General features: G+C 42.5%; 1 protein-coding gene across 3 annotated transcripts in view; it reads right to left on the bottom strand.

Moving 5' to 3' along the window:
* Window positions 1–1,979: 1,979 nt before the first annotated feature.
* The window catches only part of LOC139176064 (zinc finger protein 621-like), a 50,003-nt gene continuing 35,396 nt past the window's right edge, over window positions 1,980–16,586 (bottom strand). For all 3 annotated transcript variants that reach the window (XM_070776117.1, XM_070776116.1, XM_019984093.2), the window contains one exon: window positions 1,980–15,751. In XM_070776117.1, the coding sequence (XP_070632218.1) occupies window positions 14,658–15,751 (1,094 nt within the window). In that variant the 3' untranslated portion in view covers window positions 1,980–14,657. The remainder of the gene's footprint in view (window positions 15,752–16,586) is intronic.

Here is a 16,586-nt window from a genome sequence, read left to right as displayed (position 1 = left end):
TATACAAATACTCTAATTCTCATTAAATTTCCCCCTATACTGAGCATCCATTGATGACTCTTATCTGAACCAATCTTTATTATAATGGTCACAAAGTGATGATTTTCTAGTTCCAGCACTATCAGTACATTTTATATAGTTAGCACTTGGCATTCTACTTGCATTAATATAGAATCTACTCACATTAATTCTACTTGATGGATAGCTTGGCTACTCAGATAGTAAAGAATCTGCCTAAAATGCAGGAGACCTGAGCTCGATCCCTGGGTTGGGAAAATTCCCTAGAGGAGAGCAGGGCAACCTACTCCAGTATTCTTGCATGGAAAATCCCATGGACAGAGGAGCCTGATGAGCTACAGTCCATGGGGTCGCAAAGTGTCAGACACTACTGAGTGACTAACACTTTGCCTAGGACTTAAATTCAAATTTGAAAATAATTTTCTTCAGAACTTTTAAGGTACTGCCCACTCTCCTGGAGCATCTCATGACGCTACTGAGAAGTCTCGTGCCATTCCGATTCCACTTCCTTGATGTATGTGACCTATTCCTCACTCCCACACACCTGCAGAGGCTCTTAGGTTCTTTCATCTTTGGTGTTCTGACAGTGCATGATGATGTGCCTGGAATTAGAATATTATTGTCCTTTTTTCCTGGAGGCCGAACCCCCACAGTATTTCATTGTCCTACTCAATTCAAACGGGCTGTTGCCTAGGACAGGTGTACAACTCTCTTCCCATCCCTTCACTACTCTGTGAATACTGGATCCTTCATTTCCTGAGCTCTAAATATTTCTCTTTTTTGGTTTACTCCCTTACTTTCCTGAATCCTCTAGTAACATACCTCAAGCACAATGGTAATGAGGGAAAATGATGCTGAGTAACTGGAGAGAGACTAATAACCCACAGAGACAAACAGAGAACCTGCGCATGAGGCTGCCCACAGCATGACTGCCTCCAGCGTCCCTCGGACAGCAGCACCGATGCTGGCTTTTTCAACGTGAAAAGCAGGGCCACTTATTTATAGAGTAGTTCTGGGAAAATAATAAAAGCAAAACAGAAGAACAGAAAGTGTAATAGGGCGGGTCCCCAAGGCCTACTGGCATTGCAGTGAGCCCTCCCCCTTTACTTTGTAAAAGGAGCCCGAATTCTGACTGAAGGAAGAAGGTTCTTTTCGACAAGGCACTAGTCTACCATCTTCCTGGCCTGCTGGCTTTCCAATTAAAGTCATTATTCCTTGCCCCAACAACTCATCTTTCAATTTATTGGCCTGTCCTACAGGGAGCAGGATGAGCTTGGGCTGGGTATCAAAGGGGCCCTCAGTTTAACAGAAATATTCCATTTCTTTTATTTAAAGAAAACTGTAGAAATGAACTAAAAATAAATACATAAACCATAACTGTGTCAATCATGTATGTACTAGATATTCATCAAAGCATTTAAGGAGATTCAAAATGGAAATATCCTAAATGTTCAATAATAAGAGATTGGTTCCAGGAAGAAGAGAAATCCATGCAGTGCAACTATATGTAGCTATTAAACATGATATTACAGATGATTTGCCGACTAGGACAGGTCCATGGTGTTCTGCTAACTAGATAAAGCTTATGACAGAGTGCGTGCAGTTATAATTCACGGATGCATGCACATTCACTTTGTGTGTTTGTGTGGTCACCAAAGTGTTAAAAGTGGTGAAATTCAGGCCTAGGTACTTCCAGGCAAGATTTTTGCTCCAAAGCATGTATTTCTAATTAGAAAAAAAGAAACGTAAGAAATTTAAAGCCCACTTTATATGGTCAAGAGACTCAAAGTGGAAATAATATAGATACCTCTTCTTAATTACTTATAATTATACGATAATTAGGCATCTTGTTTGTAGAAATGAGAGTGCTGAGAAGGTACAAGAAAATTGCCCTGTTCCCAGCACAACAGTGCTATAAAAAGATCCTCCTTCTCAGGAGTAGATACAATTTGGCTAGATGGTTTTGCTGCCTATACATCTGAGACTCATAATTTGCACTTTTATTGATACAATCTAATGACTGTCACTCCTTCCATAGTTAACCAATTTGCTAGTAGTCACTGAAGAAAAGATTACAACTAAGCTGTTAAGACTGCATGCAAAACAAGGGCAAGAAAAAAATTTATCTATCCCATATAAGTAATTTTTGATACACTGAAAATGCCTCCTATAATGGAGACTGTTTTTCTTAGAAAGTAAAACTTAGAGCTGAAAGTGGGCATTGAAATACTTCAGTTCTACCAAGGAAACCAGAACTGAAAGAGACACATGTACCCCAGTGTTCATTGCAGCAGCGTTTACAATAGCCAGGACCTGGAAGCAACCTGGTCCATCGGCAGATGAACGCATAAGGAAGCTGTGGTACATATACACAATGGAATATTACTCAGCTATAATAAGGAATGCATTTGAGTCAGTTCTAATGAGGTGGATGAAACTGGAGCCTATTATACAGAGTGAAGTAAGTCAGAAAGACAAACACCAATATAGCATATTAATGCATATACATGGAATTTAGAAAGACGGTAATGACAACCCTATATGCAAGAGAGAAAAAGAGACACAGATGTAAAGAACAGACTATGTGGGAGAAGGCAGGGGTGAGATGATTTGAGAGAAGAGCACTGAAACATGTATATTAACATACGTAAAATGGATAACCAGTGCAAGTTTGACGCATGCAGCAGGACACTCAAAGCCTTTGCTCTGGGACAACCCTGAGGGAGGGGGTGAGAAGGAAGGTGGGAGGGGGGTCCACGGTGGGGGGACACATGTGCACCCGTGGCTGATTCATGTCGATGTATGGCAAAAACTACCACAGTACTGTAAAGTAATTATCCTCCAATGTAAATAAATTAATTAAAAAAATAAAGAACTCAAATCTAAAAAAAAAGAAATACTTCAGTTCTGTCTCTAGTCGCTATGTCCTTAAGCAAGGTCACTTACCATTTCTGGAGTTTCTTTTTATACAAACCTGACATAGAGAAATCTAGCTTTCAGTGCATTGTGCTTAAATATTACGTGGCAAATAGCACCAGGAAAGTAGATACGTTTATCATTATTAAAATTCAAGAGGAATGCCCTGATGGTCCAGGGGTTAGGGATCCCAACTCCCACTGCAAGGGGCCCAGGACCAAGCGCTGCTTGGGGAACGAAGATCCCACAAGCCAAGTGTTACAGCCAAAAAAAATTAAAGGTGCTCTTGAGAAGGTGTTTTTCAAAAAAAACAAAAAACACCTGGGCCCCCTGCAGTGGAAAAGAAAAACTTAAAGGTGTTCTTGAAGAAAGTAGGGAAAACCACTAAACCATTCAGGTATGACCTAAATCAAATCCCTTAACGATTATACAGTAAAAGGGACAAATAGATTTAAGGGATTCGATCTGATAGAGTGCCTGAAGAACTATGGAAGGAGGTTCGTGACACTGTATAGGAGGCAAGACCATTTGTATAGGATCAAGACCATCCCCAAGAAAAAGAAATGGAAAAAGGCAAAATGGTTGTCTGAGGAGATCTTACAAATAGCTAAGAAAAGAACAGAAGCTAAAGGCAAAGGAGAAAAGGAAAGATATACCCATCTGAATGCAGAGTTCCAAAAAATAGCAGGAGAGATAAGAAAGCCTTGCTGAGTGATCAATTCAAAGAAATAGAGGAAAACAATAGAATGGGAAAGACTAGAGATCTCTTCAAGAAAAGCAGAGATACCAAAGGAACATTTCATGCAAAGATGGGCACAATAAAGGGCAGAAATGGTCCTAACAGAAGCAGAAGATATTAAGAAGAGGTGGCAAGATACACAGAAGAACTATACAAAAAAGATCTTCAAGACCTAAATGACCACAATGGTGTGATTACTCACCTAGAGCCAGACCTTCTGGAATGTGAAGCCAAGCGGGCCTTAGGAAGCATCATCATGAACAAAGCTAGTGGAGGTGATGGAAATCCAGCTGAGCTATTTCAAATCCTAAAAGACGATGCTGTGAAAGTGCTGCACTCAATATGCCAGCAACTTTGGAAAACTCAGCAGTGGCCACAGGACTGAAAAAGGTGTTTTCATTCCAACCCCAAAGAAAGGCAATGCAAAGAATGTGCAAACTACCACACAACTGCACTCATCTCACATGCTAACAAAGTAATGCTCAAAATTCTCCAAGCTAGGCTTCAACTGCACGTGAACCAAGAACTTCCAGATGTTCAAACTAGATTTAGAAAAGGCAGGGGAACCAGAGATCAAATTGCCAATGGATGACAGAAAAAGCAAGATAATTCCAGAAAAACATCTACTTCTACTTTACTGACTATACCAAAGCTGTTGACTGTGTGGATCACAACAAACTTTGGAAAATTTTTATAGAGATGGGAATACCAGACCATCTGACCTGCCTCATGAGAAATCTGTATGCAGGTCAAGAAGCAACAGTTAGAACCAGACATGGAAGAATCAGTTCAGTTCAGTCGCTCAGTCGTGTCCGACTCTTTGCGAACCCATGAATCACAGCACGCCAGGTCTCCCTGTCCATCACCAACTCCAAGAGTTCACTCAAACTCACGTCCATTGAGTTGGTGATGCCATCCAGCCATCTCATCCTCTGTCGTCCCCTTCTCCTCCAGCCCCCAATCCCTCCCAGAATCAGAGTCTTTTCCAATGAGTCAACTCTTCACATGAGGTGACCATAGACTGGTTCAAAACTGGGAAAGGAATCAAGATTGCCAGGAGAAATATCAGTAGCCTCAGATATGCAGATGACACTACCCTTATGGCAGAAAGCTAAGAACTGAAGAGCCTCTTGATGAAAGTGAAAGAGGAGAGTGAAAAAGCTGACTTAAAACTCAACATTCCAAAAACTAAGATCACGGCATCCGGTCCCATCACTTCATGGCAAATAGATGGGGAAACAATGGAAACAGTGACAGACTTTATTTTGGGGGGCTCCAAAATCACTGCAGAAGGTGACTTCAGCCATGAAATCAAAAGACACTTGCTCCTTGGAAGAAAAGCTATGACCAACCTAGACAGCACATTAAAAACTAGCAACATTATTTTTTCATCAAAGGTCCATCTAGTCAGAGCTATGATTTTTCCAGTAGTTATGTATGGATATGAGAGTTGGACTATAAAGAAAGCTGAGCATCAATGAATTGATGCTTTTGAACTGTGGTGTTGGAGAAGACTTTTAGAGTTCCCTGGACTGCAAGGAGATCAAACCAGTCAATCCTAAGGGACATCAGTCCTGAATATTCATTGGAAGGACTGATGCTGAAGCTGAAATTCCAATACTTTGGCCACCTGATGGGAAGAACTGACTCACTGGAAAAGACCCTGATGCTGGGAAAGATTGAAGGCAGGAGGAGAAGGCAACAACAGAAGATGAGATGGTTGGATGGTATCACCAACTCGACAGACATGAATTTGAGCAATCTCCAGGAGCTGGTGATGGACAGGGAAGCCTGGCAGTCCACGGGGTTGCAAAGAGTTGGACATGACTGAGTGACTGAACTGAACTGAGAAGGTGGCAAAGGTGTAAGATGAAAATTGTGACCAACTGAAATTTCCTTTAACAGCACAAATCTATTGTAACTAGTGAGGAGACTGGTAGAAATAACAATCATCACTGAATTATTTATGAGAAATACAAGAGCCCATCTTATAATTGGGCTTCATATAATAAAAGTATCAAAATGTTTTCCTTAAGCAATACATTTTTTTATATATTATTTAGCTTTTAACACAATATGACTTTGGGGCTTCCCTGATGATGCAGTGGTTAAAAATCCACCTGCTAATGAAGAAGACATAGGTTTGATCCCTGCTCTGGGAAGATCCTACATGCCACATGGCAACCAAGCCCACACGTCACAGTTACAGAGCCAGTACTCTAGAGCCTGCGAGCTGCAGCTACTTAAGTCTGAGAGCCTATAGCCCCTGCTCCACCCCAATGAGGTTGCCGCAATGCAATGAACCCACGCACTGCAATGAAGAGTAACCCCGGCTTGCTGTAACGAGACAAAAGTCTGAACAGAGCAACAAAGACCCAGCACAGCTAAGAATAAATAAGCAAATCTTAAAATAAAACAATATGATTCTTAGGTTAAAGCAAATCATATGACTTCTTTCTGGACAGCCATGAAATAGCTATTTGTACTGATCCAGGGGTTTTAAAAGACCACATTTCGTAAAGTACTTTGAGAATCATTAATTCAAGATATTTTTGGAAACAAAGCCCACTATTGTTTTCAGAAACAAGTAGAGCAATGGTTGGGAGTGCTGGACCATGAGAGGTCAACATTTGGGACTGGGTTCCTGGAATATAGGACAGAATAAGAGAAGTAGGATTAGTAAGAGGAGAACAGAGGAAGGAGAGAGGAACAGTATATTTTCTCAGGCTGCACCACTGATGCTGATTGCTCTAAAAGTAATTTCTCTATAATTCTGCACTTTGTATAAATGTGTATAACTAGGGCTTCCCTCATGGCTCAGTTGGTAAAGAATCCACCTGCAATGCAGGAGATCCTGGTTCGATTCCTTGGTCAGGAAGATCCACTGGAGAAGGGAAAGGCTACGCACTCCAGTATTCTGGCCTGGAGAATTCCATGGACTGTAGAGTCCACGGAGTCACAAAGAGTCAGACACAACTGGGTGACATTCACTACTTCATTACTTTATAAAATGTATCTATTTCTAAACACTCTATTGTTGTTTTAACTCATATAAACCATATTACAGTGTATCTTAGGTTGTGGGGTGCGGTTTTGTTTTTGCTTTTGTGTTTTTGATTATCAATATATTTAATATCTATCTTATATCAAAAAATCTCCCATCTTCTTCAAAAATGGCTTGGCTGTTCTTTGTCCTTTGCTCTTCTGTATAAATTCTAGAATTAATCTGTAAGGCTGCAGATGTGTGCACATTCACAACACACACACAACCCCCTCCTCTAGTAACTTTGATTGAAATTGCTTTTAACATATAAATTCATTTGGTAAAAACTAAAATCTGGATATTCACCTTCCCTATCTATGAATATAGCACATTCATCAGAGATTTCAGTAATTTTCTATGCCTGTAAAGAGTATTTGATATTTTATAGCTGCCCAAAATATTTTGAAAATCCTTTCTCCTTTTCAGGACTCCTCCACATTATAAATCTCACTTTCTGAGAATGAATCCAAAAATTATTTCCTTGGAGTCCTTGCTCCTTAGATGTACACATACAGCCAATACAGTTGAGTGGCTACAACTTCTTGGAAGATGGAAATAAAGGTCATGAGACCCTATAGTCAGGATCCTTCTCAAACGGATGTGGATGCACCTGGTTTTTCTCAGCGCATGTAGCAAGCCTCCTGGAGGTCTAGCCCCTCTCTTCGGTGTGGTGAGGGTGCCAGTCCAGCAGCAGGCACCAGCAGCTGCTGGGTTTCCACTGGAGCCTCTTGGTGCTGTCCTTGGTCCCTTTTCTGAGCATGCCTATGTGACAGCCCAGCTTGGTTCCTTTTGGGGAATTCTGTAAGCTACCTAGTGGTTTGTAGCAAATCCCTTTCTGCTTAAACATGTTAAAATAGATTCTAGGGAATTCACTGATGGTCCTGTGGACAGGACTTTGCACTTTCACTGCTGTGGGCCCAGGTTCAATTCCTGGTTGGGGAAGTAAGATCCTATAAGCCACATGGTGTGGCCAAAAAAAAAAAAAAACCCAAAAAGATTCTGTTGTCTACAACGGCACACTGACCAGGAATTAGGAAGTAGAAGCGGGTTGCTGAACGTGACAGAGCTGCCTTAGGACATGAGATGAGAAGTGGGTGGGAGAAGGTCAGATGTTGCAAGTTGAAAAGGGGAAGAGATAAGGGAGGGCCCCACCTGTGTCTCCTCACTCTGGCACCAGGGCCGAAGGCACAGCCACTCCCTGGAGCTCAGTTATCCCAGCAGAGAGCACAATCTATCAGCTGAGGCTGGTGACGACCGGGCAGGAGGGACTGGGAGGTTTGTGAGAGGAGGTACAGAGCAGCAGGCCAGGAAAATGAAGGGAACCCTGGAGATACGGTATGATGTAGGAGGCATTAAGGGCCTACTTGAAGTTACTTATCATGAACCTCAAGCAGGATAATTCCACATGACAATGTGCTTTTCCCTGACCACTTTTGGTAGCATGGACGCAGGCACAAAGAAGGCAAAGAACTGCATTTAGTCAGAGATGGGGTCCTGCCAACTGTGTCTATACCAAAGCCAGAAAAGGGCAAGGCCATTAAAGGAGAATGTAGAGGAACTGTTCTAATAACTGACCATGGATTTTAAGTGGGATAAAGAAAGAACAGGCATGAAGGAAGTGAAGAGCAGTGAAAAGGGGCAACAGTGGAGCTGAAGGACTGTTAGCATCAAGATTCTAAAAGGAAGAAATTAGAAAGACAGGTCATAGAGCAAGATATTTAAAGTGCTGAGGTTACAGAGGGGTGAAGTTTTATATCATGAGGTCTAGGATATGATCAAAGAGTGGTTCAGGTAAAATGAAAAGGTAAGAAAGAAAATGAGAGGTGAGCTGTTGGAAGGCTCATCCACTGAAAACACCAAGAATTAAGACAAGATTAATGTTGAGCAGAGTGACAGCAGGTGATGAGCTAACATCTTCAAGGAACAAAGGGAATGTGACCCAGAGGTTCCAGCCTGATGACAGGATTCAAAGATGGAGGTTTGGGGGCAAAGTGAGAGGTGAAGAATGGCCTGAAACTTTCACAGAGAAAGAGGACCCAGAATTGTGATGTGAGGGATGGTGCTGGGGAAGCAGCATCCTCAAGAGATGAGTAGGTTTTGATCAGAGCAGGAAGGACTTAACATTCAGTGTGGTTCCCTGACACCCAAAATTCTGCTACACTGCTACTGAGGAGAGAAAGGTGGGGAAGTGACCCAGAATCTAAGTTTTTTTTAAAGACTTAAGCCAGTTTTCCTGTTCTTTGCCCCGTTAGCATGCCCATACACTTTCAGAAGTTATCTGAATCTTTCCTAAGCTTTTCTGCCACATGAGGGCGCTGCTCAGCTCCCTGCAATGTGGCTTAGGATTTGCTTTCCTCAGCTCTGCTCCAAGTCACAACTCTTTCATCTGATTTCAAGCTTCCAAAGTGTTATCATCAGCTTATTTTCACTGTCCTGAGTTTATGTCTTTTAATTTTTCATTTAGTTTTCTTAATGGGGTTTCAGGAGGGTGTGGATGTCAACATGTTCAACCACCATCTTTACAAAACTACATTGTGCATCCTATTTCCACAAAGTTTACTGCAGGAGGAGGGGTCTATTTGTTTGGTTTTAGTTTCTGGTTAATTTTTTTGGCTCCCACCACTACCACCAGCCCAAATTTTCTGAACTGCAAGCATTCAAACTAGTTTTCTAAAGAATGCATCCAAGACTGTAAACCTTGCTCTTTGTTCCACCTTCTGCCACATCACATAGACCCCCGCTGTCTCCAGACTCCTGTTGTTCATCTCTAAACCATCTGCAGCATCCACTGTGTGCTGTCTTTAACCAAGGAGCTATTTTAAAGTGTATTAATTCATGTAAGAAAAAAATGTTCTCACTTTCAGCCAACATGCAAGTAAACAACAAAACCAGCAAAAAACAGCCACTGTCCACCTCAGGAACTTCCTGGTGCTGGAGAGCTCAAGGACTCCACAGGCCACATCATATCCCTTTCCCCTTCCCTTTTCTTCCCTTTGCACCAATTCCACTTGCTTTTCTCTCTCCTTCTAAACTGACACCACCCAAACTACGTGTAGAGGTCTCTTTCCTGAAGATCACTGAGAAATAGGGCAAGCCTTTTATCAATGTACACCCCCAGACATCTGCTCAAGGCAGCTCTCTCAAAGCGTGGTCCACGTAAAGGTCTGGGCATCACCATGGATATCCACAATCAGACTTTGCTGTAGAGCATAAACTAACACAATATTGTAAATCAACTATATTCCAATAAAAAGTTTTTATAAAATCAATCTCTGAGAGTTAGGCCAGAAAATTACTCATTTTACACCAGGTTCTTCAGACACATGGCAAAATTTAAGAAGCACTAATTGCAAGGTAGAAACATGTAGATAGAAAAACAACTTTTAAAAAATGTATGGCCCTTGCATGAACATTTAAGGATTTACTTTCAGTTCAGTTCAGTTCAGTCACTCAGTCGTGTCCAACTCTTTGCAACCCCATGAATTGCAGCACGCCAGGCCTCCCTGTCCATCACCAACTCCCGGAGTTCACTCAAACTCACGTCCATCGAGTCAGTGATGCCATCCAGCCATCTCATCCTCTGTCGTCCCCTTCTCCTGCTGTCCCCAATCCCTCTCAGCATCAGAATCTTTTCCAATGAGTTAACATTTCCCATGAGGTGGCCAAAGTACTGGAGTTTCAGCTTTAGCATCATTCCTTCCAAAGAAATCCCAGGGCTGGTCTCCTTCAGAATGGACTGGTTGGATCTCCTTGCAGTCCAAGGGACTCTCAAGAGTCTTCTCCAACACCACAGCTCAAAAGCATCAATTCTTTGGTGCTCAGCTTTCTTCACAGTCCAACTCTCACATCCATACATGACCACTGGAAAAACCATAGCCTTGACTAGACGGACCTTTGTTGGCAAAGTAATGTCTCTGCTTTTGAATATGCTATCTAGGTTGGTCATAACTTTCCTTCCAAGAAGTAACCGTCTTTTAATTTCATGGCTGCAATCACCATCTGCAGTGATTTTGGAGCCCCAAAAAATAAAGTCTGGCACTGTTTCCAATGTTTCCCCATCTATTTCCCTTGAAGTGATGGGACCAGATGCCATGATCTTCGTTTTCTGAATGTTGAGCTTTAAGCCAACTTTTTCACTCTTCTCTTTCACTTTCATCAAGAGGTTCTTTAGTTCCTCTTCACTTTCTGCCATAAGGGTGGTGCCATCTGCGTATATGAGGTTATTGATATTTCTCCCAGCAATCTTGATTCCAGCTTGTGCTTCTTACAGCCCAGCATTTCTCATGATGTACTCTGCATATAAGTTAAATAAGCAGGGTGACAATATACAGCCTTGACGTATTCCTTTTCCTATTTGGAACCAGTCTGTTGTTCCATGTCCAGTTCTAACTGTTGCTTCCTGACCTGCATATAGGTTTCTCAAGAGGCAGGTCAGGTGTTCTGGTATTCCCAACTCTTTCAGAATTTTCCACAGTTTATTGTGATCTACACAGGATCCTTTCTGATCCACAAAGGCTTTGGCATAGTCAATAAAGCAGAAATAGATGTTTTTCTGGAACTCTCTTGCTTTTTCCATGATCCAGCAGATGTTGGCAATTTGATCTCTGGTTCCTCTGCCTTTTCTAAATCCAGCTTGAACATTTGGAAGTTCATGGTTCACATACTGCTAAAGTCTGGCTTGGAGAATTTTGAGCATTACTTTACTAGCGTGTGAGATGAGTGCAATTGTGCGGTAGTTTGAACATGCTTTGGCATTGCCTTTCTTTGGGATTGGAATGAAAACTGACCTTTTCCAGTCCTGTGGCCACTGCTGAGTTTTCCAAATTTGCTGGCATATTGAGTGCAGCACTTTCACAGCATCATCTTTGAGGATTTGAAATAGTTCAATTGGAATTCCATCACCTCCATTAGCTTTGTTCATAGTGATGCTTTCTAAGAGCCACTTGACTTCACATTCCAGGATGTCTGGCTCTAGGTGAGTGATCACACCATTACGATTATCTGGGTCATGAAGCTCTTTTTTGTACAGTTCTTCTGTGTATTCTTGCCACCTCTTCTTAATATCTTCTGCTTCTGTTAGGTCCATACCATTTCTGTCCTTTATTGAGCCCATCTTTGCATGAAATGTTCCCTTGGTATCTCTGATTTTCTTGAAGAGATCTGTAGTCTTTCCCATTCTGTTGTTTTCCTCTATTTCTTTGCACTGATTGCTGAAGAAGGCTTTCTTATCTCTCCTTGCTATTCTTTGGAACTCTGCATTCAGATGCTTATATCTTTCCTTTTCTCCTTTGCTTTTTGCTTCTCTTCTTTTCACAGCTATTTGTAAGGCCTCCCCAGACAGCCATTTTGCTTTTTGCATTTCTTTTCCATGGGGATGGTCTTGATCCCTGTCTCCTGTACAATGTCACGAACCTCAGTCCATAGTTCATCAGGCACTCTATCTATCAGATCTAGGCCCTTAAATCTATTTCTCACTTCCACTGTGTAATCATAAGGGATTTAATTTAGTTCATACCTGAATGGTCTAGTGGTTTTCCCTACTTTCTTCAATTTAAGTCTGAATTTGGCAATAAGGATTTACTTTAAATTTGTGTTAATAAAGGCAAACCTTGGAGATACTGTGGGTTGGGTTCCAGACTACCATGATAAAGCAAATTCAGCAAGAAAGCAAGTCACATGAATTTTCTGGTTTCCCAGTGCATATAAAAGTTGTTTACACTATAGTGTATGAAGTGTCTAACAGTATCATGTCAGGAAAAAAAAAAGGAAAAACCTTAATTAAAAAATACTTTATTGCTGAAATATCTTAGCTATAATATGATAATGCAGTGCTGCCACAAATTCTCAATTTGTAAAAAACACAGTATCTGCAAAACAGATACAATGAAGCACAATAAAATAAGCTGTGTCTATAATGCATAACTCAAGTTCTTTTCCCAGAAATTACTTCACATAATTCTTTGCATAGTTATAAAAGACCTCATTTAAGGTCAAAAGCATGACCAATCCAAAATTGTACTTCACTAACCTGTCACAACCTCTTGACAGTCCCTTGGACTGCAACGTGACCAAATCAGCCCTGAATATTAATTGGAAGGACTAATGTTGAAGCTGAAACTCCAATATTTTGGCCACCTGATGCGAATAGCTGACTCACTGGAAAAGACCCTGAGGCTGGAAAAGACTGAAGGCAAAATGAAAAGGGGACAGCAGACGATGAAATGTTTAGATAGGATCACTGATCAATGAACATGCATTGAGCTAACATGTATTGTGACAGTGGGGGATAGAGGAGCCTGGTGGGTTACAAGTTTGATGCCTGATCTGGGAGGATTCTATATACCGTGGGGCAACTAAGGCCGTGTGCCACAAATGCTGAGTCAAAGTACCCTAGAGCCCATGTTCTGCAACAAGAAAAACCACTGCAGTGAGAAGCCCGCACACAACTAGAGAAAGCCCATGTGCAGCAACAAAGACCCAATGCAAACAAAAATTATTAAAAAAAAATTCCACAGGCATATTCAGATTTTCCCCAGATCGCCTGCTCCTATTTCTTTAGTAATTTGCCAAACTCATATTTATAATTTATGCTACCTGGAGAAAAGTGCAGAAACCAACGCCACTTGCAAATAGGAAGCCAAAACACCCACTAAGAAAAATTTACACAACACATGGAGCAAAGATGAATGTCCTGGTGTACATGTACTAAAGAAACCAAACTTAAAAGGAAACAACCAGGGACTTTCCAAAGTGATTGAGTGGCTAAGACTCCAAGCTCCAATGCAAGGGGGCCTGGGTTTGATCTCTGGTCATGGAACTAAGATCCCACATACCTCGGGGCAACTAAGCCCGTGTGTCACAACTAGAGAAGCGCCTGGGTCACAGTGAAGACCTGGAAAGGCCAAATAAATTTTTTAAAAGTTCATTTGCTTAAAAAAAAAAAAAGAAAGAAAGAAACAGCCAGGTATCAAGAGCAAAACTAAAGATAAAAAACAATTTCATGTTTCAAGACCTGATTTCTCTCAATCATATAAATGATTATCATTTTTTAAACTATTTTAACATTTTTTTAGTTGTTATTTACTTATTTTTTACTGTGCTGGGTCTTCATTCCTGCACGGGCTCTTCTCTAGTTGCAGGAAGCGGGGCTACTCTCTAGCTGCAGTACGTGGGCTTCCCACTGCAGTGAGAAGTGGGCTTCTCTTGCTGCAGAGCACATGCTCTAGGGCTCACAGGCTTCAGGAGTTGGGGCACGCAGGCTCAGGAGTTGTGGCTCTCAGGCTCTAGAGCGCAGGCTCAGTAGTTGTCACACACAGGCTTAGTTGCCCCACGACATATGGGATCTTTCCAGACCAGGGATCAAACCCATGTCTCCTGTGTTGGCAGGGAGATTCCTTACCACTGAGCCACCAGGGAAGCCACATATATGTTTTCTAACTGGTTATTTCATATGATTTTTAGCAGAGATGTACAAGATCCTCAACGATCTATGTCAAGGACAACCCAACTTCACCTGCATGAATACACACCTTCAGCCACTGAACCACCTACATTTATTTTTAAAGGCCCTGGCTGTAAGCTTATGCCACTTCTAAACTCTGACAGATCTTACATGCCTGTTTCTCCCAGGCAGCTTCTGTCACATCACAGGGGCCTTATATGGGGACGTCCTATCTCAAAGATGCCTAATTCACCATAGCATCCTACCAGCACTTTCCAAACCAGCAGCCCCATGATGCAGATACAGTCGTTACTGTTCAAGTCTGAAAGGAACCAATATAGAAGTCATGTGTTTCCATTATCTACCCAAAAGAAAACAGAATATATTATATAAACACAGGTAAATATATCTTTAAATATATCTCAATTACAATGGAGTTTATGCTGAAATAGTAGGAACACAGGTACAGTGTAAAAGCTACAGATCAAGCTGAAGGCAGGTTAGAGATCTGCTGTAACAGTCAGAGAAGTGCCAAGAGAGAGGTCACAGGGGTGAGGAGAAGGGGTCAGAATAACTGGGGAAGACTTCACAGCCGGAGGAAGACCCTGGAAGACACGAACTACTTGGACAGGGGAAGAAAGAACCCCAGAGGTGGGCAGCAGCATGAACACGGGCCCGGAGACAGGAATGAGGACAGCGTGTGGCAAGGCCACGGCCACAGCAGGAGCAGAGCCCGGGCCCGGGAGACACCCAGGAGCTAAGGATGCAGAGGGGCCCTGGGGACGCAGCAAGGGTTGCCCGAGAGTCTTGCTGGGCTTCTTCTCCACAGGGTGCACTTTCTGATGCTGAACAAAGCTGCCGTACCACTTGAAGGCTTTCCCACACACCTTACACTCATAGGGCTTCTCTCCAGTGTGAACTCTCTGATGCTGAATGGAGGCGATCTTCTGGCTGAATGCCTTCCCACACTCCTTACATTGGTAGGGTTTCTCCCCAGTGTGGATGCGCTGGTGAACGATAAAAAGTGACCTACACCCAAAACCTTTCCAACATTCCTTACATTTATAGAGCTTCTCCCCGGTGTGCAGCCTCTGGTGCTGCAGGTAGGCGGCGCTCCGGCGGAAAGCCTTGCCACACTCCTTACACGCGTAGGGCTTCTCCCCCGTGTGGATCCTCTGATGCTGGGTCAAGGCGGTGTTGGAACTCAGACCTTTGCCACACTCCTTACATTCATAGGGTCCTTGACCAATGTGATTTTTCTCATGTACGATACAGTCATAGCTGGACTTGAAAGCTTTGCCACACTCCTTGCACTTGAAGGGCTTTTCCCCAGTGTGGCTCCTCTGATGCCGAAGGAGCTTTGAGTTATATCGGAAGATCTTCCCACATTCTTTGCATTTGTAGAACTTCATGCCGCCTCGAAGTATCAGATTGGGATTCAGACTGAAAGTCTGCCACACTGCCTTGCTTTCAAAATCCAAGTGCTGAGACACGTTCGTGAGAAGCCCTCCCACGGGCCTGCTGTGGGCCTCTGTGCCCTCGGAGGCTTGCTGCGCTACCGCTGGCTCTTCTGTCTTGATGCCCCTCTCACCACCTGACCAAAGAAACCACAAGTTTCCTCGTTACTGAACTGGAAGGGAAACGGGATCCAGCGGTCCTGGTTTTCTTTTATAGGATGCGATTTTTTAAAATACACCCATGAGATGGTTATGAGCCTCCATAAGAGAGGATAAGAGAGAAAAAGGAAAACAACAGCATAAACTGGACAAGAGATGACACTGCAGTCCAGGAAGTGCCTCTTATAAGGAAGGGCTGGGCAATGAACCAGGGCAGGTGAGGTGGGCAAATGAGAACTTCAAGAGTGGGAAGGAAAGGAAGCAGGAGGGGAAAAAAGAATGGGTGAGGTAAGATGGACCAGCACGAAATGCAAACAGACTTCAAAAGAGAGAGAGAGGGAGACCCTCAGGGAGGGAAAAGACATCGGTGAGACGAAGGGGAGCAGCTAGCAGCCCAGAAACACACAGTGAAATGATGGACCCCAGTGCCCCACCTGGAAGCCAGGAAACCACCCCCAACTCTGAATTCTACGTAATAGCCAGATAATTCTACTTTAAATATTTCACATACTATTCTGGGATCAAAGATTCTTTCTTTTAGGAAGTCAGAGGGAACATAAGGTGACTGGAGAACTTTAGGCCACTGTGCTGTTACCACTAAAGCAATCACTTTTCACAACATTACAGTATGTGTGAGAAGTGAGGCCTGAAAAGCTTCTTCCTAAAGTAAAGAAAATCCAAGTAATTAAAACCTTCCAGGACTGACTGGTAAGCAGACTGGAAATTTTAGGATGGGTGGGTGTGTCTTGAGAGTGTGGTATTGGAGGAATATTCTTGCCCTTTGCTCTATGGCCCCATTTAAAACAAATACAT

Source organism: Bos indicus, chromosome 22 (genome assembly GCF_029378745.1).
Source record: "Bos indicus isolate NIAB-ARS_2022 breed Sahiwal x Tharparkar chromosome 22, NIAB-ARS_B.indTharparkar_mat_pri_1.0, whole genome shotgun sequence".
NCBI classification, from domain to species: domain Eukaryota; kingdom Metazoa; phylum Chordata; class Mammalia; order Artiodactyla; family Bovidae; genus Bos; species Bos indicus.
The sequence above is the reverse complement of the archived record's forward strand: the minus strand, read 5'-3'. Positions and strand labels throughout refer to the sequence as shown.